Source organism: Periophthalmus magnuspinnatus, chromosome 21 (assembly GCF_009829125.3).
Source record: "Periophthalmus magnuspinnatus isolate fPerMag1 chromosome 21, fPerMag1.2.pri, whole genome shotgun sequence".
Taxonomy (NCBI): domain Eukaryota; kingdom Metazoa; phylum Chordata; class Actinopteri; order Gobiiformes; family Gobiidae; genus Periophthalmus; species Periophthalmus magnuspinnatus.
The window spans coordinates 12,588,046-12,610,790 of record NC_047146.1 but is presented as its reverse complement, the minus strand read 5'-3'; the positions used below and the strand labels follow the sequence as shown (position 1 = coordinate 12,610,790).

Here is a 22,745-nt window from a genome sequence, read left to right as displayed (position 1 = left end):
GCATATATTCAACTGTATTCCTCTGTATTATCATCAGTTGATAACAGGACAGTACAAATGTAAGCTGCACGTTAGACTCGCCACAGGTAACACAGACCTGGGAACTTCTGCTCACTGCTCTTGGGTGATGTGTCTGAAAATGTCACGAGAGGAGAGTGGTGTTATTTGGGGACCAGTGGTGGGTTTGAAGAGAAGAGATTACTGGGTTCTCTCTTCAAACCCGGTAAAGGGCATCCAGATCCTGGCGGGTGTTTGGACACATTGAGCCCTGGGTTTTGGACATTCAGTGCAGCTTAAAACAGAACCACCGTGTGTCCAACCGCAACTGTGGGTGAAACACAGCTCCACCCGGGCCCTTTTGGAGAGAGCGTGCATCTGAGCACGCGCCAGGATCTGGGTGCCTTTTACCGGGTTTAGAATATTAACACCAGAGTCTGGGTGGAGGCTATAAGCGCCTTTGGGTGGTGTGTCCGCCTGCTCTTAAAAGCACATCCTACTGCTGGAGCATGTATGGGCTGTGAATAAAACAAACCGCTGGCCCTGAACAACAGCACTCTTCAGACACATCAGTGGGACATAAGGTGAAGCTTCCCTGATTTGCCTCTTCGCGCTGGTGTGGATTTCATCGTCTTTTTTTTTTTTTTGTATACTTTGATCACTGAGTAGATACTGAAAATAAAATATATTTTAAATTTACTTTTTAAAACTTGATCATGAATAATACAAAAGCTCTATTCCAGGGTTCTGGAGAGGGAAATTCAACAGATTCAGGAGCAGTGTGGTTTTTGTCCTGGTCACAGGTTCCCAGTGCATGATGGACTCTGCCAGGGCTGCCCTTTGTCACCAGCTCTGTTCATAGTTTTTATTAACTGAATGTCTAGGTGCAGTCAGGGGCTGAGGGGGGACTACAGGATCTCATCTCTGCTGTTTGCAGATGATGTTTTCCTGATGGTTTCATTGAATCACGACCTGCAACCTGGACTGGGGCAGTTTGCAGCTGAGTGTGAAGCTGCTGGGATGAGCTCCTCCAAATTTGAGGCCATGGTTCTCAACCGGAAAAAGAATCTTGTTCACGAGCGAGGGAAGGATGGACTGACAGAGGGATCGGTGCAGCGTCTGCAGTGATGTCACTGTATGGGACTGTTGTGGTAAAAAGAGTTGAGTCAAAAGGCAAAGCTCTCGATTTATAGGTCAACCTACGTTCCTACCCTCACCTATGGTCATGAGCTTTGGGAAATGACTAAGAGGACAAGATCGTGGTTACAAATGGTCAAAATGAGTTTCCTCTGCAGGGTGGCAGGGCGCTCCCTTAGAGATAGGGTGAGGAGCTCGGTCACACAGGAGGAGCTCGGAGTAGAGTCGCTGCTCCTCCGCATCAAGAGGAGCCAGCTGAGGTTTGGTATCTGTTCAGGATGCCCCCTGGACACCTCCCTGGGGAGTTGTTCTGGGCATGTCCCACCAGGAGGAGGCACCTGGGAAGTCCCAGAAAATGTCTTTCGGCTGGCCTGGGAACGCCTAGGGTCCCACTGGAGGAGCTGTAAGAAGTGTCTGGGGTGAGGGAAGTCTAAGAGTCCCTGCTTAGACTGCTGCCTCCACAACCCGGCCCCTGATAAGCAGAAGAACTGACCATAAACATAAGTCACTTAATTTTCTCAGACTACACTGCAATCAGCTCTTGGTGCATAATCAGTCTGCTATTATAGTCCTCCTCTTTTAATATCAATCTGCATTGTGTTCTGGGTGTTGCGGTAAAAAATTACAGAGGCTCAGTCCAGTCCAGAAAGTTTACTGTTTAACAAATACAAATGGGACAAACTGCTGTGAGTATGAAGGGGATGTATTCTGTCAGAAGAAGTTGCACAGCTCATGTTAGTAGTTTTCAGAGCCTAGAATGTGATGTCATATTCCCAGATGGGGAACAGACCATGTTTCCTATTGATTCCATTGTACTTTTTCATAAATGTCCAAAAGGCAAATGCACAAATGTTTAATCAGATATTTTCAATTATTGACTAAACCCAAGAACACACAGTATTAACATCAGTTTGTTTTAACAATATTCATTTTAGCTGCCCCCGTCTGTATTAATTAATATTGGCCTATAGAATGTTGTGATGTCATCTGAAACCCAAAAAACCTTAACACATTTTATCTCAAATAATAATAACACCAAAATATGACAGATTCAAATGTAAACACTTCCCATTTTGCAACTGAACAGTTAAAATACAACAGATCAAAAATACTGTACCTATTTAACAAACACAAATGACACAAACTCTGAGTATGAGGGGTCCAACATGTTTCCTTTGGCAAAAACTAATACAATAAAAGTCAAGTCAACAATGAAAATGATTAAAGTTATTAAAGATGATTTAGGATTATTATTTAAATGTTGATTGATAAATAAGAGACATTAGAGGATCATTAACAAAAGGGATAGACTATTTACAAAACTTTGATTAGCAAAAAAAAGATAGTTTTGTCTGGACCCAAAATGAGTGTGTCTTATCTCAGAGAATGATTTTCTATTAACCTATTAACACTATGCAGTATATACTTGTATCAGTGGGTATGGATACTTGTGACTAAATAGCATTCATATAATTTATGTCTGGCTTCACAAAATGGTTTATTTAACGAAGAGAAAGTTAGAAGATCAAAGTATAAAATAGACATTGATCAATAAAAAAGAAGCAGATTAACCAATGTGACTCCACATGTTGCGCGTCATTGAGCCTGTCCATGCTCACCATGCACTGTTAGGCCCAGTCTGACCGTGTGGTGGCGCTCTTGCAGTACTTGCCCTAACTCTCGAGCTGCATGTCACTGGCAGGTGCCGTGGGGCTATTTAACCGCGGCTTGGTCTAGTCACTCTGCTCTCCAACTGGCTCCAGTACGCACTGAACAACCTCAGTATGCGATGTAACCTCTGCTTCTCCATCTCCACCGGCGCGCAGTGTGATTATGTGACGGAACTTCTCCAACTTTGCACCAAATGACAATTTCTCTGGGATTGTGGCAAGTGCGTAATTTAGTTTTCGTCTTAAGTTTTCGTCCTGTAAAAAGTGGATATGAATAACACGGGCTTTAACCAAACGGACGTCGGTCTGTTCAACAAAACAGAAGAGATTTTCTGCTGTAACTTTTCCTCTGTGGTGACTGACAATGGCTTTGTGGCGACCGCCCCGGATGAGAGAAGCCTTTTCATCATGCGCGTGGTCCAGATCGCCGTCATGTGCGTACTCTCTCTGACCGTGGTTTTTGGCATTTTCTTTCTGGGTTGCAACCTCCTCATAAAGTCTGAAGGGATGATAAACTTTCTGGTGACGGACAGGAGACCGTCCAAAGAGGCGGAGGCGGTGATAGTCGGAGCGTACTGATGGACACGGACCTTTACGCACTTGTCCAGTTGGATGGAGACTGGAGCGGTGGCAGATAAACCCACTTTGCGCTGCGTAAAGACAGTTGTGTTTTTTCCACGTTTGTACTTAGCCGTACGTCAGATGGACACTCACCACGCGACAGTCAAAGCTGGTGTCTCAAGTGTATTTCCACTGGCTTTTAATGCCACACTCGTCTCTGAGAGGTAGAGTGCGTTTTAAGCCTCTTTGTTTATACTCAATCATGCACTGTTGTAACGAGTTCAGTAGAAGCAGCCTTTGTCCAGTTGGTGACAAAGCACTATACAATATTGGCTGCTTGTAACTCTCATATTGCCAATGCAATGGAGACTCTGTTTTGTTTAACATGTTCTGTGTGTTGTATGTGTTTTTGCATACGGCATACAACTGTATTTACTGCCTATGTATTTCTTAATGGTTAATATTTAGTGTTCGCATGAAGACGAACACATATTGTCATGTAATTGTTGTTATTGGAATAAATGCATTAAGTACTTAAAGTTTTCATTTTATTACATCAAAGGTAAAAAAAAAAAAAAAAAAAAAGAATAAAATAAATTACAATAAAATAATAATACATTGAAACTTCAGGACTGTAAGAGCATGAAAATTAAACCAAAACAAAACCTACCAACAAGCAATAAAACAGCACAAAATAATGCTTCGAACAACATTAAGTGGTTGTGTACATTGTGATTTTTATATTATTAAGTATTGATTTAATTAACGTTGCATTCGCTTCATTTTACACACATAAGACAGAAAACATGGACCACACTGACATTATCAGTGTCACTAAATTGTAGTTATTCTGATCTATATTCAAACTGTATGTGAAATTATAACAGGGAAATTGGTGCCACAGCCTGAGGAAGTCTAAACTAGTGTTAATTATAATAGGAAATAATGCTAGAATGTGTGATGATTAAACCAACAAATGAACATTAATATATAAATCTGACTTCATTTGAAAAGGGAACAGCAAATGCTAATCACAACTATATCAAAATGAAACCTCTCCCCAACTGACTATAATTTTTGATAAACTGACTTGATGAGGACGGCACAGATGTATGTATCTCACCAGACACTACATTACACTAATTGAAATGGACTGTGTGTTATCAGATTGGTGCTTTGCCTTTAATCCTATAGAACCTGTCTGATTCGCAGCTTAAAATATCGTGCCATTCACTGACCTCACAAAGATCCCACAGAGATACAGGGTGTTAAATAAAAGCACCCCTCTTAATTTAAACTCACTATTTCCATCAATTTGATCCCATCTCATATGTTGTGCCGTACCTGTGTGTGTGTGTGTGTGTGTGTGTGTGTGTGTGTGTGTGTGTGTGTGTGTGTGTGGTCTCCAGCTCCCTTGGGTGCAGACTCACATCTCAGTCCATGGAGAGGCCTGTCAGGGGGCAATATGCTGCATGTGATGGTCCACCTGTGCTCCACTTACCAGACTAAATGCCTTATAGACATCATACTGTTCTCCAAAGTGCTTTCCACCTGTATGAGAATGCAACTGCGAGTGTCACGGGATTGTACAAGTGCGTTTTGTTCTCTAAAACTGCGCTGACAATAATGAGAGTCACTTTCGTTTTTAACAAGCACCGTAAGGAGTTAAAAACGGTGAGAATGGTGGTCTTATCCCTGTTTCTTTCCATCTCACGGAAACAAAACAATGCATTTTCAATACATGAATCTAGTTTATTAGTTTATTGGTAACGTAAAAAAGGTTGTGTTTTTGTTTTGTCAATGCCTGATCTCGTCTGATCTAAAAAGCTATGCCGGGTTGGGCCTGGTTGGGGCTGGTTAGTTCTGGGATGGGGACCACTCAGAATGCCAGGTGACACAGTGGGGCAACAGTGGCTCTAGTGTGTACTGCCTTTGTGCCCTGACACATGGCACAAAATGACGGCCTTGCTTCTGGCTGTCTACCCCAGGGCAGCTGTGGCTACAATAAAATAGTAGCTTACCATCGTGAGTGAATGACTAACTCACTGTGCTTCACGTGTCTTGAAAGGCACTATAAATCTTCTTCCTCTTCTTCTTCTGTATTTATTTTCCAGGCTTAGGACTAGCACAAAGTTTCTGATTCCCTGACGTTGGGTTACAGTTCGCCGTATGCTCTTTCTAAATCTAAAAGGCGTATCTGAGTTTCATAGACTTCTGACACTGTGGTATAAACTTGGCACAGTTTTATGACGCTGCTGTAAAAAAATCCAATTACGGAACTTAATGTTTGTCATTTGCTGGTCTGTTGATCTCTGTCTTGCGTTCGGTTGAATTATGTTGGCAAAATACAAGGAGTGCCATACTGTCCCTTAGAGCGTAATGGTGGCCTGAGAAAAAGCAGCCAAACTAGACTTTTAACATAATATTTGCACTTAAGTTTTACGTCATTTTAAGATTCATCAATGTAGTTTTAAACGTAACCGCTGCGAGTTCAGACGGTGTTTTCTTGAAGGTCTGCGATACGTTTAAGATGCTGCGCCCCAACTTTACCACAGTGTTTTAGTTCAGAAGTCAACTCTCAATACAACCAATAAATGAGAACTCGTACATTAAAAGTCATTAATTTGTTTAAAGTTTGAAATGATTGCCTTACATTGAAAAATAAACTGGAGTAACATGCCTCTATGCAAACACAGCTCTTTGTAAATAGCAAATCATAGACATTTATAAGACTGCATTGTAAGGCCATGATGCAATAGATGTGTATAGAGTGTACACTATTTTAAGGCATGGCCCCAGACTGAATTAATTTCTGTATGTGGCGCCGCATGTTTTGTGTGCTTGCTGTGATTGCTTTCATTAGGGACTGCTGGGAATAGCTCCCAGGAAAATGTAGTGCCAGTTTAATATCCAGCAGAGAGCAAACTACCAGGGAACGCTGTCAACTAGGCTCAACCATTTTTACAGCCAGATTTGATATGTTTTTTTGTTTTTTTTTTACCTACAGTACAAGAGGTTAGTGTCAAGTTTGGAAACGCTACGCTAAGTTTGAAGACAATTTGTGTGTATATATTGGATGAAAGTCAGTTTTACATGGGGCTACTAGGGAATGTTTTTCTACGAGAGCGTCCGCCACCTGCTCATCTTCATGTCTTTTCTATTGCGTTGCCTTGAAGTTTCCACAGTAGAACATTAAACACATTTATCTCCATGGAAACAAGCAGGTGGAGCCTCCAAGCCAAATTACAGGTCTGATCTGTAGAGAATCAACAACGGTCACAGTGAGAAGACATGGTTATAGCCTATTTTTGTGGAATTTACTGGTAAAGTAATAAAATCTACTTGAAGATGAGTTGGACTATCTACACTTGGAAGTACTACTACGTTTTGAAGAAGTAATATACGTCATTAATACCCTAATCCTTGCCCTTTTATTAAGAGGTTACTACAAGTGAGTCAATGAAGTACTTTATTAAGGCTAATTAGTTATTATAAAGTGGTACCAAAATGTTAAACTCATTCAGTGACGTGTCCAGTGTCTTTTATTCATTGTATACAAAATATTTCTAAACCTTGAGGCAATAAATAAATCAAAACCTCCATTAATTTCTTCCACGAGCATGTCATAAAGGAACATTGTATTGCATTGCACAGTGGCCTGGGCTGCCGTCCCTCTCTGCTCCTACTGTATGTGATCTGTTGGCTGTGGCAGCATCTGCAGGGTGTTGATTGTAGGCTTGCAGCAGACCTGGCTTCCTCCGCTGTGATTGGCTGGCAATTGGAGTCCAGTCGATGAACTGGATAGTGACTAAAAGCCCCAAATAGCAGCAGCAACAGCACGCCACAATCATCTCCCCGTCTTCTCCGCCCGACAAATCCCTCATCAATCCCGTCTCCACAAGCTGATCTGTATCTTTCAACAAAACCTGCAACTTGCGTCATACATTTTACAAGTTTTCCCCGTTTTTTTTGTCTAAATGTCATTTGTTCCAGAGCGCATTGATTTTGTCCTGTGGTTTCTTCAAAGTGAGTTCTGGCTGCAGTGTGGTCTTTGGTTGGTTGAAGAGGGAGGGGGTGTCCGAAAGCGGTGAAAAGCAGCAGCTAATAGCTCTTCGATGTGCGACAGCTGACATCACGCGGCGACGGGGCTTCACCACAATGGCAGAAGGGAAGGCTGAAGTCATGCAGAGCTAAATCCATGCGACGCGGTTTGAAGAATGATTCCATAGAAGAGTTGAGTAGTGGGATGAGTCATGGGGATGTTGTTCTGTTGATTGTTTTACACTGAAATAACACAGGGAAAGAACATACGAGGCCTCCTGACCGGATTGTACTGTAAGAACATGTGAAACCTCCTGACAGGGTCCTCAGGGTAATCCTTGTTTAGGGGGCTGTGTGGACAATAGTTAGTGTCTGTGAAGGATTAGGTGTAGATGTAGAAGTTAGCAGAAGTAATTTCAACTTCATTTCAATTGCTGTTCAATAAATACTTCTACCGCTAGTGAGATAAAGTACTTGGGGTAACCATATTATAGAACTCTTCTCCATCTTGAACCATGACTACTTACTATTATTCTTTAAAATCTTGAAAAAGATAACTAGTTTTAACATTTGCACTTGCATTTACACATTCCTAGCTTTTCACATATTTCAGATGAGTTCAGTTTTGTTCCCTGTAATGTTAACAACTACTAGCATGCTAACACACTTACTGGTTCACAGAGGACAAAATGATTTATCAGTTTCATTTTGACCTTAAGAGATGTTTTGCAATATATCTGTACTGCGGACCTGCTAAAAACCCAACCAAACACAAATGCCAATCATGGATCTATTATTCTTCTATCTATTTCAATACACAAAACAATACACAAACAATACTGCCATCATTCATTGCAGCACTTCACTTGTGTGCCGATATCATGAAACACTACCGGCAAATTTCTATGTGAGCTACTTGTTTATACATAGAAATTTGAAGAGTTTACCTGATCATGAAAAGAACAGAGTCTGTTTGAAACTAGACCATTTCTGCAACCAGGTCGATCAATTCTACAGCTTTTATGTGAACAAAATACACTTTCTTCTTCACTGCTCACACTGCAGCTTTTAAGAGGCTTAGGGAAAAACATACAGTATAAATCTTACATGGTTTGGGATGCAGACAACACAATGAAAATACCTCAGCCAGATTGAAAAGTCATGTTTAGTTGTGTAAAGTTCATTACAGTGATTTGCCCCCATAGTCAACATTCCACTAGCTCTTCAGTCAGGGATAAATTACTTCTTTGTCAAACCTGAATAGTACAGAGCCCCTGAAGTCCCCTAAGATAATTATCTAGGATGAACAAATAAGGCAGTGAAAAGTATTTTAAACATAGATTTAGTTACAGAATACCGAGTACGTAATCTGGCCAGCAAGATGAACTTTTGTGATACTCAATGAGTTCACAAACAATGAGAATCCATCAGGCTCCTGCTGTCGCCCGGTTCACCAGGTCAGTTACAGGGCAGTGTTATAGTTTGGGCAGAAGCCAAAAGTGAGACCAAAAACACCAAAGCAAACGTGGTGACGCAGCTGGACATACTTCAGTTTATTTTAGAAATACTTACTATTTTGTTTTTGAAAAATATGCAGGGAAACGCTTTGTGCATTTATGGAAGGAAAAATGTCTGTGGTTTTCTCTCAAATGGATTTCAAAGTGTTTTCTCGGTTTATTAAAATCATCTGCATATCAATCTAGCTTGAATGAAATACAGTGAATAAAAACATTTATTTCTAATATATATCTTTGGTACGTGTATTTAGTTACTTCTCAATACTGTGAACAAGATACTTTTTTATTTTTATGGGACATTAAGGACTCTGTAGATTTAACTTTGTGTAATCGATAAAAAAGTGTTGGGTGAGTACTACCTGCGTCTGCCTAACTTTTTTGTTTTGTTTTGTGATGGCAAACAAGCTAAAAAACAGTAGCAATTTGGCATGAGGAATCACAAATCAATGCTACTTTTTGTATTCTGAAAATCAGCATCCCAAGTAAATACAATTTGAGTTTTCATGTATTGCTTTTACACTCATATAACTACACAGAGCCCACTTCTTTTAGTCCATACTTAGATTTTTGGCAGATTAAGTTCACTGTTTCCTTCAGTCTTTTTCAAGTTCTGACTTTCCCAGAAAAATACTGAGGTCTAATGGAGCTTTTCCCTCCCCAGCCCGCTCACAAATGACCTTTTCGGATGATACATGGCAAAGCCTTTATGGATTCCCAGCAGTGGCTCATTATTCATTCCGGTCATGCAAATATCTAATGAGTGTTTATTGCATTAAAATAATAGTCATATGATTTGATGTGGACTCCAAAAATCCATTTCAATTTTTGGTAAGTGTGTTACAGCATATATTGACCTTCCAAGCCGGCAGCTCACTGGCAGCTACGTCAATTACGCTTGTTTCGGAAGATTTTCTCCATACACCATTACCAGAAAAGTAATAGCCTTTTGACAAAGCACTTGAAGCAGAAATAGAGTTTGAAGTATTTTGTGTCTTTTCTCAGTGGGTTTCAAAATTGTTGGAAGGAATTACCATAACCAGAAGGAATTTGGAATAGTAGGTAAGTAGTTTGTTTCATTTATCTCACGAATATAATGTAAAGCTTATAATTACGTTTTGTTTTTTGTTTTTTTTTCAATAATATGAATGTTAAGTCGACATTTTCTACCAAAACTTTGCTAACATGTTACATCCCGCTATCTTAACCATCAATGTAGGCCTTTAGGGTGAGGATTTTAGCACTAGCATACATTTGAAATCACTTGCCCCAGAAAATACCACATAACTACTTTTTATAACCCATACACGTGCCGTAATTTATCTCTACCTAAGCCTCTATACAACAAAGTTAAGCCTATGTTAAGCCTATTGCTGCTCTATATTGTAGCTACAATATTCCAAGAGGGATTAGCATGTAATCTTTTAGTAGCCTACTTAGATTCTTACCTACAGTACAGGCGTATATATCAGCATGTACAGTAGGCCATATGCGTTTTCCTCTTTGGTATTTCAAAGAACATTTTGGTGCCACTGGCATTTTTCCATAGCTTGCCATGCTGTGTTTTTTGACCTTTCAGTAGAATCCAACTGAACATGTATTTTTTATCAAACTGTTGAAAAGGTCTTTCTTTTACGGTAAAGTGCCTCCAGCTTTTATGTGTTTAGCTCAGTGGCTTTGCACATATTTGAGACTATATAGGACTTTGAGCCTGTTTTATCTTTTGCCTTATTTCTTCATTTAGATATTGATATTAATCTCAAGAAAATAAAAGATTATTCTGATGATGGTACCATATCACTGTATAAAATAGACTACTTCGGAAGCGGGGCACATAATCTTCTAAACACATGTAGTTTAGCATAAATATGTTGATGTCTGTTGCGGTCTTGAGATGTGCCTGTATAGATGTGTAGTGACAGTTTAGACCTGGCTACCAAGTAGCAGTGTCCTGCGTTCTGCTCTCCTCTGCCCCAGCTGTCAGCTACACTCAGTCAATGCACCAGTAATGAACCAGCGTACACAGAGCGGCAGATAACGTCACATATGTATGCATAGGTGCGCCAGTCAATACACATCAGGGCAATTGTCAGTTAAAAGATTTTTCTTTTTTGTTTTACGGACATTCTGAACCAAGTGCTTGACCAAATGAGATCTGATCTGTGATTAGGAAAATGCAGATATTTGTTATCACAAAAAAAATAAAAAGTTTAAAAGAACAGAAGTTTTAAAGAAAGCTCATAGATGAAGATACAAAACAGTAATTTGCCTTACTGTGCTTCAGGGAGTCTCTTCATTCAAACAAACAGATGCTCTTGAATAAAAATGTACCATATGACAACAAATTACCATTTTGGTGATTTTTTTTTTCTTGTACAAAAATGCCCTTTAACCTTATATTGATATTGTGTTAGGAAATGTATTTTTCACTCTCCCCTTCGTCTTTATTTGAACACTCATGTGGTCAGGATGGTGCATGTTAATGAACATACATTAGATACATTTAAACATGATGGGTTGTAGCCAAGGGCTCATTTGCTTTCACAAACACATTCTCTTCCATACATCTGTGTACATCAACAAAGAATACAATTAAAATACATTCATTTCCAGTGGGCTATAGAACAGTGTGTCCTTCCATATCCATATATACAAAGCCTATTAAGTGTATGGTGAATAGTAACCACAAAGGTGTGCTTTGCCACCTGAGCACACTGGTTGGACCTATACTTTGGTGCTCCGTGGCTAATGGTGCCCCTGCCGCCCCTATCACACCGCAGCAGAGCAGGCTGAGTGCCGTATGATACACCCAGGGCGGGTCATGACTTATTGAGCTTCTTCAGATTGCTTCTCACTGGGCTGAAGCTCAGGCTCCCTGGGCTCTGGCTCCATTGTGGCCCAACTCGTGTCTGGAGGTGCTCTGCGGTCACATTACCAACAATGACTCTAACAAAGTCACACTGATACTAAGTAAAGTTAGTCAAAGTTTTCCAAACAGTCTACATTTTACTTAAATCGCTACATTGATTTTTTGCTAAAATTAAATAAATAAAATGGTTCTACCCAAAGATTAAGCATCTGTCCCAAAAATGGATTCTTCTGAAGGGCACCTGGCATAAAAATCAACTGAAGAATTATTGTAAATACACAAGGTCAATGACTGGCAAGAGCAAGAGAAAACAGTGCATAAACAAAGAGTTTTACATTATTTTAATAATTTAAAATTACAGTTAAAGGTTTTTTTTTACAGTAATGGGGTCCAGACCTAAAGACATTTCATTGTACTGATATACAATACTGTCAACACATTCTAAATCAACCAAATAAACTAGTTCAAATTTGAAACACTATCATCTTTGCTTTTTGCAGTTTACCTGTTCTGATAAATACAAATATTTAGCTATATGCACTAAGCAGTCTATATTATTATTAAAATACATGCGTGATTGTTCATTCAATACAGACAGAGGTCAGAGGTCCCAACATCTAAGAAAGTCTCTGAATAAGATCAGAGAGGAGAGACAGCAGTTACCTGTTCAAAGTATTGAATATAGTATCATATTTTGTGAGCAGACAGATCTGACAAAAGGAGACTTGGTGAGCAGAGATAAGCCCCTGCACTGACAGGTCAGATCTATCATAAAGCTCAGGAGATAAAAGAACGCAGTGAATTCATGAAGATAAGAGATAAGTTCAGCCAAATGAGTCAGAAAGGGAGATGGTCTATAAAATGTTATTATGTGAAAAAGTGTTATCTGAAAAAAAGAAAAAGACTGTCAATCAAAAGGCTGCTGTTTACTAAGGGGAAACCTCACATGACATTTGGAGAGGTCAACTTCCTTTTGAACCAGGAACATGCACGCTGTGTCTTATGTCTTCCTCGGGCAGAATTAGAATTAGGATTGTTTCAGGATTCTCAAAACTGATTATGGAACCTTGGACAGTATCTATGTGTGCAATGGTTTAGGTTTTTCTCATAATGCAGTACTTCATAATTTATATAATTCTGCTTCGGGGCTGCACATTCTTTGAATTGCAGTGAATGTAACTATTGTAGTAAGTGTTATTTAAGTGTACAACCCAAGACTGGGGGAGGGCAGTGTGTGTTAAAAAGTATAGTTTTTTTTAAATTAAAGCAGTTTTGCAAATTGCTCTGTTTCTTTCTTGACTTTTAATCAAAGGCGTTCTATGTTGAAAAGGTGGTACAATAATGACACAACTAAATGGATTTACGAATAAATCAACTTTCAACTTTGCAATCAAAGTTATTATTCATGTGATACTTAATAAAAAAAACAAAAAAACAACTGCATATTAAAATTTTAAATTATTAAATGGCATTACTCTGTAGTCTCCACTCTATATTTGGATTCACCAACCTTAAATAGGAGGTATATTATGCAAAATCATTCTTTTGGAGCTTTCTACCATGTTATAATATTGGTCACTCATCAAAAACATGTCTAAAGAGGTTTCAGATGTCATTCATGCATGTTTCAGTAATTTAGTTCTCTCTGGCCCTATTCAAACCCTCCTTACGTTTAGCTGTACAATTCTGTCCAGTTCTCAGCTCACCAGTCTACACCAGCCATGCACTTACACGACAATTCTCCATAAATATACAAAAGCATGATACAAAACTGTACACAACAACTTGACAAACCTGATGCGATTTGCTTTAGTTTCATCATGCTAATTGTCTTGTGATAGCGCTCTGAGGGGGAGTAATTTAGCACAAAGAGAAAGGGGAGCGTGAACAATGAAAGTGAAACTAATAAAACATGTTAATACATTGTTTTCAGCAAAAATAGCATATAAGTAACATGGTGATTGAAATATATTATGTGTTAGCAGTTAAAACGCCATAGAAGTAAAATCCTCCTCTTTAAAACATCAGCCACTCTTTCCAGCGTGTCCATCGGACTGTCTAAGTGGGGGTATACGGTTCGGTACCTAAAGTTGCAGCAGCATTTGTGCATGTGTGAAATGACAAGGCGGCAAAGCAAAGCCACACCTCCCACCACTACAGCTGTCTGCTGTGATCATCGTCCAGCACACCACACTCCAGGAGCACCCACCCACGGACCTCCGCTCGGGAGTGGACCTCCAAGTTTGTGATTACAGATGAAAGGTCAGCAGCATCACATGACCAATAAACTCCTGCCTGTTTGAACGTGTCCCTTTGTATCATTTCAGGCCTGTCAAGGGGAACAATGGACTTTCTGGAAAAACTTGTACTGCAGTGGCTCAGTGATTAAAACTTTCGTTCACCAACCGGAAGATTGACAATTTGAGTTTTGACCAGTGCGTTCTGTGGTTGTGTCAATGGGCAAGACTACAGTTTGTGCTTTGAGAAGCTTGTGATGTGTGATACTGATAATTTGATTATTAATATTAAAACATCTGATAATTAATCATGTAATCTTGAAACCAAAAGTAAAACAGCTAAGTTTCTTTTTAACCAATTCTGATTTTTCAGCTGCATACCTTTCTGGTAAAATCGAGATACAGGATATAAGTTAAGCCGGTGAATGAAGGACACACTCACTACGTTTACATGCACAGATAACTTGCCTGGTCCAAAGTAAACCAATTTATGAAAATGCATGTAAACCTGGTAACTACAATTGAAGTGTTGTCATTCAAATTGTCTCAACAACACATCTGGAGAAGCCTATAAGCTTATTACCCACTATATGTAAGCGTGCAGTCTGATTTACATTCGGCGCAGCCAAGCAAATATTAGACATGTGTTTGAACATGTAATCACTCATTTTAGATCAGCAGAGATGATCAACTCCACCATGGACTTGCACATGCTAAAATGACTTTATACATGCGGGAGAGGGCAAATAATATGTGCGCAGCATAGTTGACAGCATGTCTGCATCATCATCAAATGATCAGCGTAAATTATATGTTGCTTATTTCTGCCAAGAGTGTGGTTATATCATGATTACAGAGAGGGATCTGGCTGCAGACCTCCACTCAGAGGACGCAACCCGCAGATTTTCTCCAGGAACACCCTCCTGTGACTTAATCCATCCACAGGTCCCTAATAGTAAACAAACAGCGCCCATGCCAAAAAAACGTTGGCTGTGTCCTGGTTGGAATCTCTTGCAATTACTTGACGTTCCTGAATGTCTCATAGCTACCCGTTCGCACCTATTCAATTCTTTGGCTTACATGTGCACTGGGAGAAGATTATTTGAATTTGCTTATATAGCGCACTCGGAGTTCTCTGCATGTAAACGTAGTGACTGTTGTTTCTTAAGAAGTCAAAGAGTCCATCTCTACAATGCAAATCTTCCTTGGTTTTCTCTAAGTTCCTTTGAAGCATTATCTGTCTAAATTAGATTCAAGCGCACATTCTTTTTCCTCAATGTTGCAATTATACGTCAACATCTACATTTATAATCAGCAGGCATTTAAGAACATGGCGTACCATTAATTATCCAGAAAGCACGGCTCATCAAAACATCTAATCAAGCATTTGAGACATGATTAGTCTATTCACCAGTCTCCTCTGTGCCCATTTAGATAAAGACACTGTTTTCTTCCAGGTTTTTTTTTTTTCTTTCTCAAACAAAGCCTAATGTTACGGATTGTCTGGGCAGCTGCAGGAGTCGCTACATAAAAGGTTTGATCTCCTTGCACCTGGCTCTTGTGTTTGGCTTTGATCTGCCACACTGCCTATTTTGCCTCTTAGTAGACAGAAAAAAACAGTCTTGTCCTGCTTTATCTGAGGGTAAATTGATAGTAATTAAAAAGGTTGATTGAGGAGATCCGAGTATATGTGGGTGGTTTTGTTTCTCATCAGAGGTTAGCGCGGAAGTTAGCCACGGTGCTTGAAGTGAGTGGGAGGGAACGCGACATGAGACCACAAGCAGCACAGTCGGGACCCCCTCCGAAAGGTTTCTGTCCATCTCCTGCGGCTTCATATTCTCCAATTTGTCCCATCTGATTACAGGACAAAGAACTTCACTCGATTTGGAAAGCTAAGCATGTCTGGCTGAAGTAAATAGGTGAATTGGGTAAACATAATCTATTCAAAAAGGGTGTAGTACTACCAAAAAGAACCACTTATCCTCACCATAGACCGTATGAAGAAGTGGACTAAGGGAGTGTGACCCATAGCGTTTAGCTCCAGTCAAATTAATTTCATCGAGGCTCGCAGTTTTAGGGGTCAGTTTGCAGTCGTCTTCCATATTTGGATCTCCGTTCATGAGTATCATAGCAACCAAAGATCCAATCTGGAGTGAGGCTGTTGAAGGTAGCGACTGGGAACGGGTCCTTAGCAACACTGTCAATCAAACCTATTGCCAATGCTAGCGGGAGCAAACTTGGGAAAAGAAGGCACCTGATTTGTCTGTTATTAATGAAGTAACTGAAATTAAAACACCAGGACCACGTAAAGCGGGATAATACAAATATTTTAAGACCAAAATGACGAGGCTCACTGCAGCAGTTACAGGGAGAGGTGTGACAGTTTTCTAATGTAATGTAGTGAATTTGAGCCATGGAGCCGGAAGTACGCCCATACTCACTTCCTATTTGAATGCAGTGGCTAGAAGGTCTCTGAAGAGTCTCTGATTACAGTCTATGATTCATACACACACATGTTCTTCTTGAGGACATTACACTGATGTACAATCATTTCCTGGAGACTTATCCCAACCTTAACTATTCTCACTGCTTGCCTTAATCTATATTTTAACCTGTGTCTAACCTGTTGCTGATAAAGGATTTATGTCATGGGAGTAAGTTTTTTTTGTGTGTTTTTTTAATAAATACCCACCCACCTAGTGTAGACACCGAAGTTGAGTCGAGTCTTTACTTTAGCCAGAAGCCCCTGAAGACATTGTCAGTTTTCCTGGACGGCGAACTAGAAGCAGGAGTCGAGAAGGCCGGGCAGTTTCAAATCAGTCTCTTTATTCAGCAGATGCAGGCATCAATCGAATGAAACACCAACTGTCTCCTGTTTTACATCTCTACTGTGGCTCCTTATATACTAGTTAACACACGTCATAATTCCTCAATAATTAGCTAGAAATGTACAGCACGCAGATTGTTATCTGGGTTCAATGAAGACAAAGTGCACAAAAACAAGCATTTTTAGCTGATCTTTCAAAGTATCATCATATATGGAGGTTCAGGGTACATATACAATCTCATGCCACGTTGGCGCACACGTAAACAGGAGTACAAAGTATGATTTACCATATTACATGGAATAATAATCTCACAATTTCCCCTTTTGATCACATTTACACATGTGATCATCAAAACAAAATCAAAAAACAAAAAAACAAAAAGCTACTTTCACATAATAATACATTCAACTTAAAGTTCCCATATGTGAGTAAAATTTTAGCTTTAGCTTTAACCACCCTGATTATAACACAACCCAGCCCTTAGGCTAACATAGCACATAAATCAATACATGACTCTCGGACAGCAAATAAGAAACAAGGAGCACTTACTAGGATTCAGAATTTGTTTTCTTGTATACTTTTTTAGCAATCTACATAATTTTGACCAAACTTAGTCAATTGATTCGGGACCTGAGAGTTGGGACCCTACAGAGAGTAATAGAATTTGTGACGAGGGGTCTTTTTTTGTTAGGGCAGTTGCAATCAATCGTTCTACTAGAGATCGGAGACATGGGATAACACAGCATCCAATTATGATCAAGATAGCAATTACAGTCAATATTGTAGTAATGACAGATATTATGGTCGTAGTCCAAGGACCAAACATCCCGTATAACCAATTTGACCAAGTGTTTTCAGATACGCCAGAATTCTTAGCAAATTCCATGGACAAGGACTTAAGTTTGTTCAAAGCTTTTGCAATACTTCCATCGGGTGAGGTATTATTTGGTATATAAGTACAGCATTCTGCTCCAAACATGCTGCATACTGATGATTCTTTGGCAAGTAACATATCTAGAGCAATCCGATTTTGCCAGGCCATAAGTGACGTAGGGCCCAATTGCTCTACGATGCCTTCTATTGCCTCAATTGTGTAATTTATAAATCTTTGTTGATTATAGTAGAGATAATTTATCCAAGCCGTATTTTTAGTAGCAGTTACTCCAGCAAATAAAACTGAAGTAAATCCAGCCGCAACTACATCTTGTGCTTTGAACTCATTTGGAACCCCCATGGGTATACCGATAGAACTGAGGTAGATATCTTCATTAAATGATCCTTGGAGTTTGGGTTTAGATTGAGGAGACAACGACCTTTTGAATACATGATTATTTCCTGAGTTAACTCTGTATGACAATTGAGTTTGTTTTAAATTTAGTGAATTTGCTGGACCTATGGTAAATGGAATAATTAACATAATCGGTGCACAAACACCTGACCATGTTTTTGGTAGAATGGCATACAAACGTAAATTTGCACATAACCACCAAATATCTGCACGAGCAGTATTATGGCCGTTCAGAAAAGCAAATTCTCTATAATTATCAGAAGATAAAGTCTGATTACAAAAATGTTTAGTGAAACTCTCTATTTCATTTTTATCATTTTTCCCTGCGTCTGTACGCATAATGGTATCTTTAAGGAAACACGTATATTTAGCTATTCCCAGAGTCCAGGATGTCGGCACATCCTTGGAGGCTACTACTGGTAGTTTATTATGAAGTTGATAGCATTCATCAGTTTTATCAAATGAATTTTTAGTGAAGAGTTTAAGTATGCAAGTTAGGTCTTTTTCATTAGAATATGGTATTGATGTAGTTGTTAATCGTGGTCTAGCTGCAGAACATGCAATGCAATCTTCTGTAGTTAAAGTATGGGCGGTATACTGTACCCATTTTAGCCAAGTATTTTCATTCATTTCGTGCCCTGTTTCAATTTTAATTGCTTCGGTTAGGGAAATTAAATCATTTTCTGGAGCAGGTTTATTAGGTTTCAAAATTGTTGTTTGGATGTAGCCTTCAAAATTTAACTTTAGTTTTCTATTGCAGGGTACAGTATCAATTTTTGAACACTGGAATCCTATAGAATAGATTCCAGAGTCATTAAGTGTTGGATTTTTAATAGATAATACTAAAGGATTGCATCTTTGAGTAATTGATTTGCGCCCTCTACAATGTTTTAGGTCCTTTTGATAAGAAGCATGATTTTTCCTAACTTTTGTTAAAGTAATTCTCTGTTGTAAGCCAATTTCAAAAGTATCTTTTTCTTTATTATATTGTCCACTGGTACTTGTTATAACTCTGGCGATCTCTATAACCTTATCATTTTGAGCATTTACCTTGGTCAGACATGTATCTTTGCAGACAATTTGTACATTTAAGGCATGGTCTATAGCAGGTGCGTCTTGCATACAGTCTAGTACTTCGCATACATCAAAAAGTACGTTGCACGTTTGTCCTTCATAACAATATTTTAGAAGTTTTGGTGTCCCTCTCTTTACTCTTTTCAGTGCCCATTGTCTCTTACCTGTATTGTTTGTTGTCAGCTCGGTTGTTGTTTTGATTGTTGGCTGTCCGAGGCCATTCTCAACACTTCCATGAATAAGGGGAACGTACCAACACACTAGAACAATAGAAATTAGCATAATTAGTGTGATCCAGAATAGACAATGAAAATTTTCCAAAAGTTTTTTCAAAAAATATGGCTTAAAAAATGGCCTATACTCTCCTTCTCCCGCTTCTTCTTCTCCCCCTTTCTTCCTCCTCTTCTGGAGCCCCAGTGTCAGAAGGTGGTCGGGGTTGTTCATCAGGGTCGCTGTTTCCAGCGATGTCTGGATTTGGTCGGCTTTCTTCATTCTGCATGGTAGATGTGGTGGCAATGTCAGTTTGGATTTGGGTTAGACTTCGTTCACTTGGGTCTACTGGTGACTTAAAGCAGTGTGATAAATGGTACCACACTTTAGATGTTTCTTTTTGAACTTGTACTGATCTTCCAGTGGACTGTAGAACTTGATATGGACCAGTTTGATATGGTTGAGTCCAGTTGTGTCGTTTGTGTACCTTCACATACACAAAAGATCCCGGGGTTATGTTCATCTCTGGATCAATTACATCTTCAAGATCATGTGTTCTTTGTCTACATTTATGTAGTTGCATCACTATTTCTTGGAGCTGCTGAACATATGAGTGATGTTGTTTGTCCCATTCTATAAATGGTGTATCTTCAGTGAATGAGCCTTCTGGTTTATGCATTTCTCTGCCTGTTAATAGGAGATGAGGAGAATATGACGTGGTTTTGTTCACGCTATTTCTGATGTCCATCAAAACAAAAGGTAAGGCAGTGACCCAATCAAGTTTGGTGGTTTTCCAAACCTTTGCAAGTTTTCTTTTGACAGTGGCATTCATCCTTTCACATACCCCTTGACTGGCCGCATGATAGACAGTACCAAAACGTTGGGTGATATTAAGAGCCTTTAGCACATCACGGACTATTTTAGCAGTAAAATGTGTCCCGTTATCTGACCTTATGACGTGTGGAATGCCAAATCGTGGGAAGACATCAGTAGTTAGGTGCTTAACTACTTCCTTGGCAGTTTCCGTCTTGCAGGGGAACGCTTCAACCCATCTTGTATACTCACAGACTATGACCAGTAGATAGCGATATCCTCGAACTCTCATTTCTGGACCCATGTCTGTAAAGTCCATGACAATTCTTTCAAAAGGCTTATTGGGAAGAGTATAAGTTCCTGGCGGTGGTTTACAAGCTTTCTTTGGATTCATGGTTTGACAAATGCGACAATCATCTATCCAATATTGCATGATAGACTTCATGTTTGGGTGCCACCACAAATCGATATGTTTGAGGATGGCTTCGTAGCTACGATGAGTAGGGGTGTGGTATTCGTCGTAGAGCATCTGCAGCAGTGAGATAGGAGCCACAATTCTTCCTTCATGATTTCTCCAGATTCCTGAAGGATCTTTAATGGCCCCACGTTGTTTCCAAGCACCATGTTCGTATGCTCCAGCTGCTTCTTGAATTTCTTTTATGTATGTTGCATCGATCAGGTTTGCATCAGGTAACTTCTCAATCTTTTCTTCAGTGCAAACAAGCATGTTTCTTGGATTATAATTTGCAGCTTTCTTTGCAGCTTGATCTGCGGCTTGATTGCCCAGGGAAATGGAGTCTGTTCCCTTGGTGTGAGCTTTGCATTTCATGATAGCAAGTCTTGATGGCAATTGGACAGCATCTATCAGTTGTTTGATCAGTTGTTCATGCTTAATTGGAAGGCCGGTCCCAAGTTTGAAACCATTTCTGATCCAGCCAGCTAAAGACAATGTGACAGTCTTGTAAGCATAAATTGAGTCTGTATAGATGTTTACTGCTTTGCCTTCTGAAAGTTGTAGTGCTCGTAACATTGCTGTTATTTCAGCTACTTGTGCAGAACCTTTTGCTATCTGCTGGGCTTCCATCAGACGATATTGGTTAGAGGGCAGTTGTTCCACCACTGCATACGAGGACACAATATGACCTTCTTTTGCTCTGTATGCACATCCGTCACAGAAAATGGTCATCTCTGGGTCTGAAAGAGGTGTAGTATGCAAATCTGCTCTCACATACAGTTCAGTTCTGACTTTTTCTTCACACACATGTGAAAGTCCTTCAGTCTCCATATTTACTGCCATATTGGTATTTCCTCCTTCAAAAGTAATATGGGACTGTTTCAAAGTCTTTGAAATATGATTGGATCTTCGTGCAGTAGTTATGAACAAACGAGAGTTGAGATAAGCAAGTATCCCATGTTGAGTGTGCACCACCAGTGGATGATTTTGTACAATATGTGAAGTCTTCTCAATTGTCTTTGCCAGAGCAGCCAGATAACGAGCACAACCAGGTTGAGTTTGTTCATGGGGATCCAACTTACAAGAGTAGTGTTTCAGCACTCTTCGGCTCTGATGATGCTTTTGATAGAGAACAGCTTGGACAAATGATTGTTTCTCTGTCACATCTAGATGGAAGGGAATGTCATAATTTGGAGCACATAGGCTGCATGCTGCACAAATAGCTTGTTTTGTCTTGATAAATGCTTCTTCAGACTCCGTCGTCCACTGTAAATTGGCTGAGAGGTTATGCATACCATGGGGCTTAATGAGTTCTCGGAGGGGCGTTGTGAGTTCGGTATAGCCAGGGACGTACTCCCTAGAGTAATTGCAGAGTCCCAGGAAACTGAGCATTTGACGTACCGTAGTTGGTTTTGGAGTACTCAGGATAGCATCTTTGTTGTTGGCAGACACTCCTTGCGCACCGTTCGACACCTCTCGTCCGAGAAAATGCACAGTTTGTCTTGCAACTTGTATCTTTTGCCTTTTTACCTTGTACCCCTTTTTCGACAGATGTGTGAGCAGTTGTACTGTTGCTTCTAGGACCTCTTTTGCCGTTTTTCCAGCGATGAGGATGTCATCCACATAAGTGATCAGAGTGCATGTCTCTGGAAACTTCAAATCTGCCAGGTCTTGTCTTAGGAAGTGGCTGAAATAACCGGGACTGTGTTTCCATCCCATGGGCATTCTTCGGTAGGAATAGACTTTGTCTCCGTGTCTGAAAGCAAAGTACCTCTGGGAGGAGGCCTCCAAGTTGATTGTGAAGAATGCATTTGCCAAGTCTAAGACAGTGTAATACTTATGCTCTGGTGACAGATTATTCAAGGCGATGTAGGGGTCTGGCACTGGATATGATTCTCCAGCTGTAACTTCATTGATTGGACGGAAGTCTTGAACCATCCTCCAGTTCTGCAAGTCCGATTTCTTCACTGGAAAGAGAGGTGTGTTGTATTCTGATTCAGTTTCATATATCACTCCAGACTCCAGCAATCCATTAATAGTTTCTTGAATCCC

At 39.8% G+C, this 22,745-nt stretch overlaps 1 protein-coding gene across 1 annotated transcript; it reads left to right on the top strand.

Annotated features, from left to right (window-relative positions):
• Nucleotides 1–2,958: 2,958 nt before the first annotated feature.
• On the top strand, nucleotides 2,959–3,474 carry rprma (reprimo, TP53 dependent G2 arrest mediator candidate a). The gene has a single exon (XM_033987297.2). It carries the CDS (start codon nucleotides 3,075–3,077, stop codon nucleotides 3,381–3,383), a length of 309 nt encoding a protein of 102 aa, XP_033843188.1. The 5' UTR covers nucleotides 2,959–3,074; the 3' UTR covers nucleotides 3,384–3,474.
• The last annotated feature ends 19,271 nt before the right edge of the window (nucleotides 3,475–22,745 follow it).